Source organism: Sapajus apella, unplaced genomic scaffold (assembly GCF_009761245.1).
Source record: "Sapajus apella isolate SASKATOON/1434 unplaced genomic scaffold, GSC_monkey_1.0 scaffold142, whole genome shotgun sequence".
Taxonomy (NCBI): domain Eukaryota; kingdom Metazoa; phylum Chordata; class Mammalia; order Primates; family Cebidae; genus Sapajus; species Sapajus apella.
This window is the reverse complement of record NW_022437082.1, coordinates 768941-784141: the sequence shown is the minus strand read 5'-3', so window position 1 is coordinate 784141 and position 15201 is coordinate 768941. Positions and strand designations below refer to the sequence as shown.

The following is a 15201-nucleotide window of genomic DNA, read 5'->3' as shown; positions in this document are numbered from 1 at the left end:
GGAGAGGAGAGGAGAGGGGAGGGGAAGGGAGGGGAGGAGAGGGGAGGAGAGGGGAGGGTAGGGGAGGATAGGGGAGGGGAGGAGAGGGGAGAGGAGAGAGGAGGCGAGGAGAAAGAAGAGCAGAGAAGGGAAGAGAGGTGAGAAACACAGCACACACACACACACACACACACACACACACACACACACACACACAGAGTGAGAGACAGAGAGAAAGAGAGAGAGAGGAATTTTTTATAAAGACTTGGTACATTAAAGCTAATGAACAGGAAATCAGCATGATAAAACAGATCTTTCAGTTTAAAGACTTACAGTTGTGAAAACTATGAAATACAGCCTGTTTTTGGAACCATAGTGCTTATTTATTCATTACTATGTTTCACTTAAACTGTCTTATTACATTTGTGTACTAAAATGGAATAGAACGGTATGCAAAGGGCGATCTGCCCACTTCAAGGAGAGTTCAACGAAAGTATGCAGAAATCACTAAATGAACCATGCTGCCAAAGGCAGGCATTGGAAAGAAAACTAGAAATAGCTAAATACTTTTCATTCTTACCTGTCTACAGACACATAGATTTTAACAAAGGAATACCATGGTATAGACTTGAGCCTTTTTGTCTTGGTTAAACACACTAGGCTGCAGTGATAAAACAGAATGCAACAGAGACCTAATAGGAAAAAAGTGGATCTGGATGTGTTTTCTTGGGAAGCTGTTTAAAACATTGTTTGGGGGAAAGCATAAATTTCATAACAGTCACTGTAGGCATTGTATTCATTGTTCCATTTATTTTCACACACACACACACACACACACACACACACACACACACACACACACACTCTGCTATGTGTACCTAAAAATAATTTGGAAGAACCTATATCCATCAATTTGGAGTGGTCGTTTCTTTGGGATGACTGGCAATTCCCTTTCTATTCTCTTCATTTCTGCTTGTTTGTCTTTAATGAGAAGGACTTGTCATTCAAAAATTTAAAAAAGTATAAAACTATCTAAATAAGAAATTCCTCTCTGAAGATGCATCCTCAGGTTGAGGAGATATCAAACAATGGGAAAAAGCTCTAATCTGGGATCTGAACCTTGGGGGAGCTGCCCACCATTTATAGAAGCACAGTCTTTGGAAACAAAGCAAAGTCATCAGCAATGTGAGGCTTCCTGGTTTTCATGGCTTCATACGGTCATCCATCACTGTTATGTTAATGACCATGATCTGTATGTTAGCAGGTAAATGGGAAAGGAAGTGGGGGCAAAGAAGTATGTGCAGGAATGATCAAAATAAGGCAAGGAAGAGAGGGATCTGGAAATCACCTGAATGCCGACAGGTGAACAGATAGAATTCTTTCAAAGCATTTTTATTTTTTTTTTTTCCACAAGAAACCCCTTTTCAGCTTTGGAAGTTTCACTGGGACATACAGTGCCCATCCTCTGATGTCACCTCACATTTGGCTCTTCTGATTTGATGAGCTTGCAGCCCACTAGGAGCTCAAGGGAGTCATGGGGCCACTTGCCAGCACAATAGGGGGCATGACTGTCATGGCCAAGTGAACATCAAAGTAGATCCCCAGGGCTGTATGTTTCAGGCCTTGCTGCACATCAGAATCACTTAGAAACATCCATATTCCTGGGCCCTTGCACCACAAACTGACTGCTTCTGTCTCATCCAGGGCGTGGTCCAGGCATCAGGAATTTTTCCAACAGCTCCACAGCTGATTCTCAACAGGCAGCCAGGCAGAAAACCACTGGCCCAGAGCAAGGGTAGAGGCAGCATGGCATAGGGCTCTGATCTTGGCCTTGACACTGAACCTCTCAGGGCCCATTTCCTTATGTGTAAAATGAGTGTAATTGTAGTTTTTTTCTTATGAAGCTGCTGTGACTATTAAGTGCAATGGGGCACATTGTATGACACCTAGTCGCTCCTCACTAACTGGTACCTGGCATTATAGGGCAGGTCTGGAAGTGTCCTGGGGGTCCAATCCCCTTCTTAAAGACAGGGAGGTGTCTAAGACCCAGAGAGGGGCAGGACTTGCCCAGAGTTGCTCAGCCACAGGGCAACAAGGCCCAGGTCAGATGCAGGGCCCTCCACCATCACTCAGCTGCCTCCAGACCCACTGCCTTTGCCATGCTGATGGCAGGACACTGCATCACTCTTGCAGAAGGGGCTTATCAACTTGAGTGAGAACACTTGCACACTTCTTTTACTTTTCTTTTGAGATGCCTACAACCTGAACAAGGGCACTTTAAGGGACAGCCCTGTCACCAAACTCATCTGAGGCCCGAATACCATCGGTCAGGCAGGAATGGGTTGGAGAGGGGTATAGCAGGCACAATAAGAGGTCTGAGGCCCATGCAGTCATCTGTGCCCACTTTCCCAGGAGACTGAGTGGGCACAGCACCCATAGTGCCCCTGAGCTGGCCCATGGAGCAGCTTACTAACTGTTTGGCCCACAGCAGGTGCTCAGTAAATGGCAGGTGAATGAATCAATGGACAAGGAAATGTAAACGGCCCAACACAGGAAGTTCAGCCATTTACTCAATCCATTGCGGAGCAACCTACAAACAAGCCATGGGTCCCAAACTGAAATTGTGTCTCTTCTACATTCCCCCAAGGAATCCAAAACGATCCAATAGGTTAAAAATAGAAATGTATGAAATAGATCAATCAGGGATGATTGCTTGTGGGTTTGACATAAGGATCCCCTGCAGGGAGTCTGAACTGGCAACAGTCAGGCCCAATGTGCAGTTCATGATGTCTTGAACTGCAAGACAGTTGTAGCAATGGCAAAACAATGCAGAACCAGGCAGGCCAAGGATGAGTAGGCAATGGGGAAAGGAGGGGAGGGCAGGGGCTGTGAGGGGCAATGGCTTGGCATCCCTGCCAGGTGAGCCTCTGTAATTTGCTGGCAGCTTCTGTGGGCTCCCAGAGCTCTCACTTAATTGTTCATCTGCCATTAACCTGCTGGAAGTAAGGTGCAGAGATGGAGGAGGCAGGGCATGACCACCAGACACTAAAGGTACCAGCAGGGGCCACTGGCAAAGGAAAGGAGGCTGCACCTCCCCTACATGACAGCCTGTGTACACACACCTTTTCCAGCACCCATCAACTACATCCCAAGCAAATGGTCCGTGATCAATCCCAATTCTAGTAAGCAACTGACCCCTCAGTAACAAAGCAGATCCCAGGAAGCCCCCATTGCTGGAGCGGATGTTACCTTTGCTATGCCAAGCCTGTTGCTGGACACTCATTGAATGTTTCAGGAGGATGCCTAATAAAGAGGGCAGGCTTACCTGGCTGTTCTCAGGGGTGGGATTGGGGATGCTGACTGAGGCTGCTGTTTTGGCAGAATGGCAGGCTGCAAGCCTCTTCTGAGCTTTCATTTTTCAATAGACTTCAATGAGACTCTACTTTGTCAGAGGCCATGCAGCTCCATGTTTTGGATTTCACGGAACGAGCTTTCAACAGTGACCCTGAAGTGCCCTGGCTGAGCAGCAAGAACACCAGCCAACCCTAAACAAGGCCAAGGAGCGGTGGCTGTGTTTACACGGAAGTGCTCAGTCTCACTGTAATAGCATCTGCTTTCACCAGACATCAGTGAAGCATGGAAATCTATTATCCAGTTAATTTTGCCCCCTAGATAAACGCTTGCTTTCGTGTCTCCTCTTTCGCAGTTACTGCGAGAAGTTGGCTGGGCTTTCCCCTGTGCCCAGTGCCACACTCATGCCTTCACTGGGTCACTTATGCCTGTGGCTGATGCCACTGAGATTTTGCCTGCCCAGACTGGGTGTTTCTGACTAAATCCCACAGCCACCATTTTAGATCAAGGGCAGGAGATAGCTCACTGCTCCGGAATGATCTCCCCTCCCAGCATCCTGGGGCGGGGGTGGGTGGCAGGCCCCCAACCAAGCTCCCAGTCCTTTCCAAATGAATCTTCCTGCTTCACCCATGTGCTTTTCTTCAGTCTCTGTGGTATTAGTACTAGCTGTCTCACAGCTACTGCTTCCTTCAGCCCTCTCACTGTGACAATCAATAGAAACTGGCAGGATTTCTAAAGAGCACATCTCGAACTTCTCTACTTACACAAAACAGAATGGGATATGATTTGGTTTTAGAAAATTAGCTAAGGGATAAGGACATTGGACCCCAGATGTCCCAACTCCCAGAGGCCCTGCCTTTGGTGGCGAGGAAAGGGGAAGGAGTGAGTGACAGTGCCCTGGCATCTTTTAGAAATGAATTCCTTTCTCTCCGTACATAAATGCCTGCAGAGTCCCATTTCAGAATCTGGCAGACAAAGCCACCAATGTGATCCCCATGACCTTATAAGCATTCATTAAAATGTATTTCAGGGCATGTGATGGCCTCCCCACCCCCTAAATAGTGAGAAACAAAGGTTTCCCTTCTGATAGAGACAAGTTCAGCTCTGAAGTCAACATTATTTCTGGTTCTGTCTGAACAATGACATATGGCAACTCTTCCTTTTCTGTATTTCTAGTCCAGAATGACAAAAAAGGGGAAAAATTTCTTAGAGAAGGTAGAGATCATAAGAATACAGTCCATGTTCATAAAATGAGCATAAGGAGAATAAAGAATATAACTTGAGACTCTTTGCAAGGAAGTCTGGCAGGCTGTTATAAATGCTTAATTTTAGACACTGTAGCTGTAGGTTTAACATGGACACCAATAAAAAGGCCAGCAAAGGGTATGCACTGTTCCTATTGGGCAAGAGGATAAGAGGTCAAAAAGGTAGCCAGGAAAGATGAACTCAGGGGGACTCATTTTCCTTCCAGAGGCCGCTGGGCATGCAGGTCTTGGACAAAATTGACACAAAGGTAAAAACCACCTGTGGCTTTTTTAGTCTACTCTTTTTGCATCACCATTTTGCTGGTTCTCCCAGTCTCTTCTCTTACACTCATACTCCATGAACAACTTTATTCCATATTGTTACATTTTCCCTGATGAATTTTGAAGCACCTGATGTTGGCCAACTAAATTAGATTTTGAGCCCTCTTAGGACAAGGATGATCTCTAGTAGACTATCTAAGAAGAAAGTAATGAAGATGTCATGAGGCATGATGGAGGTAGCATAGAATAGATAAGAAAATATTGTATCAGGAATGGGTTTGAGGAGACAGAGAGATGGGGGTGGGGAGAAAGATAGTGAGAACGAGGGAGAGAGAGTGAGAGAATGAATATGTCTGCATTTGCACATGGGATCACAGGAATATCCATATGTATAGTATCAATGCCTGTATTTGGGGATGTGTAATTTACATGTTTATCTTCAGCAGAATGTCCCAACAAACCGAAACCGACCTTTCTGTGGAACAAACAGGATTTTGAGCATTTCCAGAATTGTTAAGACATGAGGCTCTGGAGTATACCAGGGTGGTTGGGAATGGCAGGAAACCCTGAATGCTAATGCTGATTAGCTTCAAGAGGAGTCAGTTATGTCTCAGGAGCAAATCTCTGATAATGGGTGGTTTGGAGCAAGAACCTCGACCTACACATCGGGGATTTATTGGTGCCCTGATTCACCCTGGGCCAGCACTTGATGCAGGCAGAGGCAGGCTGGGTTGGAGGAAGGGCCAGGAATGTGCCTCAGAAGAACTTTCGTTAAGTCCTAGCTCCTCCATTTGTTGTGTGGCTGTGGGCAAGCCGCTCCCCTCCCTGAGCCTCAATTTCTTCTTCTGTAAAATGGGTACTTGGCCTACCACATGTGCCTCACAGCATCAGTGAAAGGTTCCATTGTACTCACTGAGGAGAGCACTTGGGTAGCAGTAATCACTACTGATGTAATTCTCAAGGCTCTGTGTCCTTGCTTTGGGCCTCTCTTGCTCTCTGACAAATAAGGATGCATTCACTAGGATTGGGGGATGGGGTGGAAGTAGGGAGAGGCAAGCCACCTAGTCCTGACAGCACTGACCTGACAGCCAGTGATGATGTCTTGGTGGCTGAGCCTGGAAACTCCTGCCTCATGCTCCTTGCCACCACCTGCCACTCTGGGTCCTGCCACAGTTCCCAGCCTTCAGCTACCCTGACCTGAGGGCTGGGGCTTCAACAGGCTTATACCAGAGCTATCTGAGCAGCAGCCTGGAGTGGCTGGAACAGCCCTGACAAAGGCAGAGATGAGCAGACCTGGGAGGGCAGTGTTCTAGGACTACTTCCTCCTTTTCTGTAGTGGAGACACACCAGTTGGAAGAATTGACAGCTCTAAGGATGACCCTCAACATACAGATGTATATGAATTTAATGAGCTCAGAATTTGTATTGTACCATCTCATGAGAGGAATCAATGTATTCTGCCCTTGACCAAGCATTTGTTGAGAGCTGGCCTCCAACTCCTAGGTTGTCAGAACTGCTGAGCCCTTCAAGACAGGCTGCTCCCACCCACTCATGTTAAGCCTGATGAGGCCTGTAGTCTGTTTCCCAGGAAGAAACCCTCACCAAGTCTTCTCCAAACACATTCCCATGTACTATTATTGGCGGGATAGAGATGATTACTCTTGGAAGAGAAACTCTGGATGGATTTGTTGGGTTGACCTATAGAGGAAGCAGGTGCTGCTGAGGGAGCTGTAGTAGAAGCTGAGGGTCAAAGGGGAGGGCCCCGTCCCAATCCAGATGACCCCGTTTCTGCTGGACCCACATTCACAAACTTAATTTGCATTTTGCTTGAATTTGGCTAATAAGGCTAAAATCACACAGGAAAAGGGAAAAGTGTAGGCAGAATCCAGGTAGGAGGCCTTCAGGGCCACTGGGCAGAGATCATTTAAGCCCAAACTTCTCACTTCTCCCTGGACTCTGCCTCTAAAGGACATAGTGCTGTGACCTCTTGTAGGTCTCTTTCACACTTGGGGCCTCAGTTTCCCCACTTGTAAAGTAAATGGGTCCCAGCTTTGGTAAGCTTATGCTTACCTGATGCTTTCTTCCTGGGCTGCTTTTGTAGAGAAAAGATAAATTTCCTTCTTCATCCATCCACGAGGGCTTCTTTCCCTGGGGGTGAGAGTAGGCTGAGGAGAGAGCCACTTGCACACACTCTTAAAGAAAGTATTACACCTGCACCAGCTCAGTGAGAGGCACAGATCAGACTGTTACTTGAATCAAATTATGAGCCTCCCTAAATATCTCCATGACATTTTAATAGGGAATTACTTGAACACAGACTGTGGGGCACAGGGTGGGGTGCACCTCTGGCCTTCCTCCGGGAACGAATTCCTCATGAAAATGACCTAGTAATAAAACTTTTCCCCTTTAAAAGATTGTTTTAATAAAGACTAAGTGGCTACAAAGAAACATTGCAGTGGACAAACAAGAAGGGCTGTACTGTTTCAGTGACTCACAGACATGGATTTCAGGGGAAAAAGTGCTAGGCTTCTTCCAAGGGCCAGGCTGCCAGACCACTCCTGTTCCTGAGTCGTTCCCTCTCCCAGCCCTGTCCTGCTGTCCACAGGGGACTAGCAATGTGAATCCTGAGAGTAGCAGGTCTGCACTTGTTGGATCAATAAGCTGTGCTTATTGACATATTCTATTAGAAAGTCCTACCAAGTCACCAGTCACCAGAAAGGCTGCCAGCTCTCCAACCACCTCCAAGGAACTATCCTTAATGGGGCCTTAACAAGCCTAAGACAGGGTTGGTTTGGGTCCCAAGCCAATATTTGCTTTGCTATATGTCAGTCACATGGGACCCAAACCAACACTCTCTTAGGTGCCTCACCAGGCACTGCAGGCATCCCAATTTCAAGTTTGGTTTTCTATGGTCAAAGTCCAGCATGCATTAAGTGAAGGGGTGGTGATGATTGAGTTAAAAGAGAACTCCAAACTAGTTTAATTCTTGGACGCACATCCCATCTCACCATGGTGCTTCCAACCTTCTAGAGATGATGGGTTCCTATTTTCCAATAACAAAGACCTCCACAGGAGTGCTGCCTCGCCACCAGGGAGTGCTTTGTAACTGAGACTGGCATCCCACTTTCAGTCCTCCAGCTGTGGCCCACCCCTACCCCATCCATTGGGTCTGGCCTGCCCTAGGCTCTTAGGTATGGCTGCATTGTAAAATGATGGCCACAGAGCTGGCATTTCCTATAGTGTAGTTCATCTAGTGCACTACCTCATAGTTAGAAGAAATTTGTCTAAGCCACTGAGGGTGGCTCTTAGTGCCAACTCCAAGACTAGGAAGCTTCCCTTTCTTGGGAGAAGGGGTAGATGGTAAGGCGGATGGTCTAGGCCAATGGGAGCAGGGAAACCACAGTAAGTACTGGGCCATAACACAAAGACTCCATGTGTGGCCTCCATCAAGTCCCTCTTCAAATTGCTTTGGCCTCCTCTGTCCCATGTAGGACTTCAGCGAGGGGCCTGGCTGAAGGCTATGAATTGTGTGGAGCTCCTCATTGCAGTCCCCAACCATCTGATGCTTGGAAAGTGTTACCAGGATGCAGCCATGCCATGTGGCCAATGAACCGAGAAAACACCCCTTTTCTAGAATGCTCTAAAGAGGCAGCATAATTCAGAGGTGAGGAAGGAAAGACACCACCAGGGACCCAGGCAGTTCCTACAAAAGCCAGACTTTCTTTCACCTAGGGAGTAACAAGACCAGTGGAAAACACTCTAGGCGGCCCTGGGCTATGCCTGACCCTGTCCTCAGCTTTCTACACCTCCACCTAGAGCTCATGTACAGAAGGAGCATCCAGGAAAGCTGCAACTGTAGACTCACCTCCAGGGCCACCCAGAGAGATGGAGGGCACCACACTGGTGGCTCCAGGCCCATTTAGTGGGTCATATCTTCACACCACAAGGCCCCAGATTTGGCTGATAAGGGCATATTGGACAGGGGGCACTTATGCTGTTCCCCATTGCCACCAGGCCTCTGGCTACCTGTGTATACTCTCACAAGTGCCACCATCTTGGCTGAGCCTCCAGATGGGAGGTCCCTGAGGCAGTGGCAGGCTTCTTGCTAATGCTGATGGGATAAGAAATGGGATAGGTGGGGAGGGCCCTAGACTGGGTCCTGAAGAATCAAGTGGGTTTTTAGAGGAGTTACTGGTGCGTTTCAGGGACAGGACACCTGGCACAGCTAAGGTGGGGAAATAGGGAGCCATTGCTAATCTGAGAGCTAGAAACAATCAAGTTCTGGGTCATTATTAATTAGGGTAGTTTGAGCTGTGTGGAAATCACGTACTGTGTGGGGTAGCCACAGCTCTCCTTCCAGATAATCTCTAAGACTTCTGATTGGCACTGTGTGAATGCAGTAGTAATGTCTCTTCTTGCTGCCAGGCCCTGCCAGTCCTGCCTCCATGCCCCAGATGGCTCCCCTCATGATTTGACCCATTCCAGGCTTCCATAGTATGTTACTTCTGCACTAGCACTCTTTGGGACTTGTCTCTCCATTGTCTCTCAGACCTTAAAGGACTATACAACCCCAAGGGGCTCTTCCCAAGATAATTGATATGACTTGAGGTAATTCCATTTCTGGAAGCAGTCACTTCATTTTCTGCCTTGCTCTTTCAGTGCTTCACAGTGCAGGATGACACAGGTGCCATCATGGTGAGGATCTTTGTTCAGGGGAATGTGACCTTCACCAGGGTGGCCCAGATAAACCCAGTGGTTTTGTGGTTGGGAGTGGGAGTGCCTTCCCAAGAGCAGGACATGAGACTGGACATGGAAGCCTGTTTCTGGGCTCCATGCTTGTTGGATTGGCCCCATCAGATGAGTGGCAAACTTGCCTGTAGGCATCCTACTCAGGGCACACAATCCCCTGCCCAAAACTATTGGAATGACAAGGCACAAATGACTGTTCTGGTACTAAGCACTTTATATGCATTTACACAGTTATCTTTATAACTCTATGAGACAGATATCACCATTATCATCTCCATCTTAGAAATGAAGACCAGAAATGTCTGCAGTTCAGAGATTTATCAGGGAATCATCTCCAAATTGGTGGGGGCTGGAACTTGAGTGTGAGTGGTTAGAGAACAGAAGCAAAGATTAGTCTTGCCTACCTGCCTTCCTTCCTCCTTTCCTCCCTCCCTTCTTCCCATCTTTCTCCCATCTTCCCTTCCTCCTTTTCCTTTTGTTTTAGTAAGGGACACCTGATTTATAAGTAGACCTGAAGAATGACTTTGGAATACTTACTAGGTGACAGGCACAGTGCTAAATGCATTTTAGGCTTTACTTTAATGCTCCCAGTGACTCAAGGAAGTCAGTACTAATATGATCACCCCCACCCTCATTGTACAGACCAGGGTGCCCAATTGAAGAGAGGGAGCGTCACTTGCTTAAGGGCATGTGGCTGGCTAAAAAGTGATGAAACCAGGGACTGAACTTGGCTTTGTCAGCCTCCAGAGCCCTGCCCTCAAGCAGAAACAGGGCTTGGAGGAAATAGGCAAAGGTGGAATTCAGATGGTAGGGAATGGTTGAAGGAGAGCTAGAGCTAGAGAAAGAGACAGACTACACCAACTTCCTCTACAAGCAGAGGAAATAATAAGAGCAACCAGTTACCAAGCCCCTGCTTCAGTCCTGTTAACTACATCAATTCCTTTCATCTTCAACATAACTTTATGAGGTTAGAAATTGGGGTACTGAGATGAAAAGGCCTTTGGTCCAGGGCCTCCTGGGGAACACACAGTGACAGACTGTCTGGAAGGGGCAGTCAGGAGATACCCTTGCTGCACCCATGCACCCTCTACCTCCTTTCCTGACATGATAAAAAAACTGACCCCATTTGGATTGCAGTGGCAAGGTCAGGAACCAAGGTGACAGTCCTCCCCATTGCCAGGACACCAACTAGAGTAGTTTAAATGGGGCAAAAAAAAAAAAAAATAGTTGCTATGAGACTATTTAAGATCCACTCTCATAGTAAATTTCAAATATACAATACAGTATTATTAAATATAGCCACAGTGCTGTACATTAGCTTGCCCAAATTTATGCATCCTGTAACTGAGAATTTGTGCCTTTTAACCGACATCTCCCCATTTCACACCCCACACCCTGCAACTTTCAGCAACCAGCCTTCTGCTGTTTCTATGATTTTAAAAAAGTTCTATGAGTTCAGAAACAAACGTAACTAGGAAGTTACGGATGGATGCATTGACTAACTTGATTGTGGTAATCATTTCACTACATACGTATATCAAATCACCACATTGTACACTTTAAATATTATACATTTTTAATTTGTCAATTATACCTCAATCAAGCTGGAAAAAATAAAGAAAAAGAAAAGAAAAACAGTTGCTAGTTAATCAGAGCCTTCTTTTCTATACTGAGGTGTGTGGGTCTCTAGTTTTGGGACTGAAGCTTATATAATCTGGGGCCCTCTTTACGAAACACAATATAAAGTTAAAACAAAATTAGGTACCAGGACTGAGAAGGCTTGAGGGACGAGCTTTAAAGCTTAGGCCTGAGGTGACCTTACCCCTCTTTGTGCCCCAATAGTAGGCTAAATAAAATGGCAACAAGCCATGCAGAAAATTTCTCTCCTTGAGAAATCCAACTGCTTTGTAGGTGGGAGAAGATTCCAGAGACACCCAATTAGTTCAGTACATTCTAGAGGGGCATCCTGTCTATGACCCCTTCCTGCTAGGACACACCAGAGATGCTGCTATCATTGGCCATATTTAAAACAATTTCTGTCCAGAACATTCCTCTGTAGCTGGGCAGAAGGGTCACATGCTTACTGAATAAGCACATTTTAGCTCCTGAGTGCCAACTTTTAGCCAGCAGAGATATCGATCCCACTTCGTACATTCAGAGTCAGGCTGGTGAGCTCTGATGCTGTAGCAGCTGAGACTTGGAGGGACCACGGGATGAGAAGTCAGTCCAAAAACTCTTCTCATGGCCTAGGTCCTCTCTTTTTAAATCGAGGTAAAATTGACATAGCATGAAATCAACTTTTTAAAAGTGTACAATTCAGTAGCATTTAGGACATTCACAATGTTGTGCAATTGGCACCACTACCTAGTTCCAGAACTTTTTCATCATTCCAAATGGAAACACCCCTCCCTCAGCTCCTGGCAACACATTCATCTACCTTCTGTCTCTATGAATTTGCCGTTCTGAACATTTCATATAAATGGGATCATACAATATGCGGCTTTTTGTGCCTGGCTTCTTTCACCCAGCATCCTGTTTTCTGGGCTCATCCATTTGTGGCATACCTCAGAACTCCATTCCTTTTGTGGCTAAATAATATTCCATTGTGTAGATGTGCCACACTTTGTCAGTCCATTCATCTGATGGACATTTGTTTTGTTTCTGTCTTTTGGTTATTGTGAATACTGTTGCTATGAACATTTGCATACAAGTTTTTGTTGAACACTTGTTTTTGGTTCTTTTGGGTGTATACCAAGGAGTGGAATTGCTAGGTCATGGAGTAATTTTATGTTGAACTAACTTTTTGAGGAACCGCCACACTGTTTTTCACAGCCTGGGTCTTCTTGGAAACTTGCATTATTGGAGGTATATGGCAGAGCAGCAGGGAGAGCTGGGTCCCAAAGCTGATCTCCAGACTGTCAGAGAAACCTCTGCAGCTTCTTTAGAGAAGCACTTTTCTGTTCCTGCTGCCAGTCTTCACCACACTGTACCACAGCCTCTGCTAGTGCCAGAGGCAGATGTAGGCAACACTTTCCCTGTCTCCAGGCCAAATTATGGCACCAAGAGGCTGAGGGCCAAGGGAAAAAGCATGAACAAATGTGGTGACCAGGGGGTTGGCTTCTGTAGCTTTTCAAAGCCAACTGCTCTTTCCCATCTAAAACTGCAGCCTGGGCAGGGCTTGTTAAAGCCCTAATATCCTATGACAGGGTTTGGGGGGACCCAATGGTCACTGCCATTTGAGTTGGAGAGGATGTGGAAACTCTCTTTCTGGACGGGAATGCTCCATCTAGCATGAATTGCATTTGCTTTGGGCAAGAAACTTCTGAAGGCTTTGTTTTCCACAAGCCTACTCTGCTGCATCCACCCTTCTGCCTCCCAGCCCCTCCATCCCAGTTCTATATCTGGAACCCTGAAAAGGCGAGCTCATCATATACTCCCCATTTATTCAGCCATGCAGGAAATCCCTCTAGAGCCATCTCTGGGAAGAACATGGCCAGAAGCAACAAAAGACATGTCTGCACAATGACTCAGCAGAGCCTGCCTATGCAAGGGGTGTGTACCTAGGAGGTTGGTTCTGCATTTTTATATGCATACAAGATGCAGCTTCTAGTAGCAAAAATATTTTAGGGTTGCATGTGGGGTATATTGTATTCACGACATAAGCACTCTCATGGTAGGCTAAAGGGATCCATATAGACTCTCAGAATATTGCGCTTTTCTAGATCTTCAGATCCAAGTCTTGGTGTTACCAACTACAGGCCTTTATAAAATCCCAGACTCTTTCAGTGAACAGTGTGGTTTCTCATTCATCATCCTTTGATTCTAACAAAAATCCTAGGAGGTAGGCAGGGTTTTGCTTGGGGTCCCTAATTTACACATGGGTAAACTGAGGCAAAGGGGGTGCTGGTGGCTTACTAAAAGTCACATAGATAGTGGTAGAACAGAGCTTGGTACTCAGGACTCCAGAGTGCAGCCCAGGTAGCAGAAGCCCTAGAGCCCCAGGTGTGTATCGTTGTGGATGTGTGGACACCTCAGCAGTAAGCCAGGCTTCCCTGAATGAATCCAGAGGTAATTATGGGGTGCTAAACGAAAAGTAGATCATTTCAGTTCTTCACACTTAGAGTGAGGATAAAAAATTACTTTTAGTTTCAGTCATAACATTTTGATTTCCCTGTAGGGACTGTTGTACTTGCCCCAAGGTTTCCCAAACCATACATCACAGGATAGTGCCAGATAGCAGTGACCTCAGAGGATAAATCGCCTATTGTAGTTTTAATGATGTACATTAGGGTAGCTTGACTGCTGAGAATTTGCTGATCCTCTTGGGCCCTTAATGAGCTCTCAAGTGCCAGGGAGCACTGACTGGGCTGCTATACACTCCTTGCACATTATAGACATTGTAGGCAAATAGATAATCTGATTATAAAAAAAAAAACAAACAACAACAACAACAAAAAAAAACCATGAAAAACAAAAACCAAAACCTCTGGACAACAAATTCTAATAGAAGAACTTAGCAGTGTAGGGTGATTAGGGGGCTTAAGGTAGGCCTTCAGCCCTCACAGTCTGTTTAAACCTTGTCTCTAATTGGTGGTTACCTTGGGCAAGTCATTTTTCCCTCTGTGAGCCTGTTTTCTTGCCAACGAAATGGAAAAAAATGAAGCCTCCGTAAATTTTTTGCAAGGATTACACGAGCTTAGAAATGTTATTAGCATAGTGCCTGGCATAGTGTAGATACCAAATAAATATTATCTCTCTTTCTACTCTTGAAAATGCAAACACATTCTTGGTGGTCCCAAAATAGCCTGTAACATGGTTTACTTAGCAGCATTTGCCATTCAAGGCAGATCTCCCTTTAGTCATTGGCTGCACTCCTGAACAGCTGTGTGAAAGGCTAACTTTTGTAAGCCAAATCATAATAAAATGCAGCAAAAATTTGTCACTGAAAGGAGAGCCTCAGTATATCCTTTTATGAAGTGAAAGATTCCTCATCCAAACTTATCTTTTTTAAAAGTGTGCATTTGGAGATATAGCCCTTTCTTATGAATCCTAATTCAATTTTGGCCATAAACACATGTGGATGTTCCACAGCCCCAAAGCACATAGCAACAAGAGTACGTTCTATATTGAAAATAATGACAATTTAAAAACATGTACTTATTTCACTATATGTGGACGGTGTCTATGATTGCATTATGAAAAATGTCATATAACCATGTGCATGTGCATGAGAGAGAGAAGTGGTAGGGTGGTGGTGGTAGAGGGAGTGGTGATAGTAATAATGGTAATGGTAGAGGTGATCGAGGTGTTAATGATGGAGGTAAATGTGGTAGTGACGATGATGGTGGTGGACGTGGTGGTGGCAGTTGGGATGGTGGGATGGTGGTAACAATGGTGATGATGGTAATGGTGTTGATTTAAGAGGTGGCGGTGGTAGTGAAGGTAAGGGGAGTGGTGGTGGAGGTGGTGGTGGTGGAGGTGATGGTGGTGGTGGTGATGGTGGTGGTGGTGGTGGTGGTGGTGGAGGTGGTGGTGGTGGAGGTGGTGGTGGTGATGGTGGTGGTGGTGATGGTGGTGGTGGAGGTGGTGGTGGTGG

General features: G+C 46.0%; 1 protein-coding gene across 6 annotated transcripts in view; it reads right to left on the bottom strand.

Annotated features, from left to right (window-relative positions):
* The window catches only part of MAMLD1 (mastermind like domain containing 1), a 141113-nt gene that overhangs the window by 42620 nt on the left and 83292 nt on the right, over positions 1-15201 (bottom strand). For 3 of the 6 annotated variants that reach the window (XM_032264134.1, XM_032264130.1, XM_032264131.1), the window contains one exon: positions 6927-7004. The exons of the other annotated variants lie outside the window; for them this stretch is intronic. In XM_032264134.1, the coding sequence (XP_032120025.1) occupies positions 6927-7004 (78 nt within the window). The remainder of the gene's footprint in view (positions 1-6926; positions 7005-15201) is intronic. 6 annotated transcript variants of the gene reach the window in all.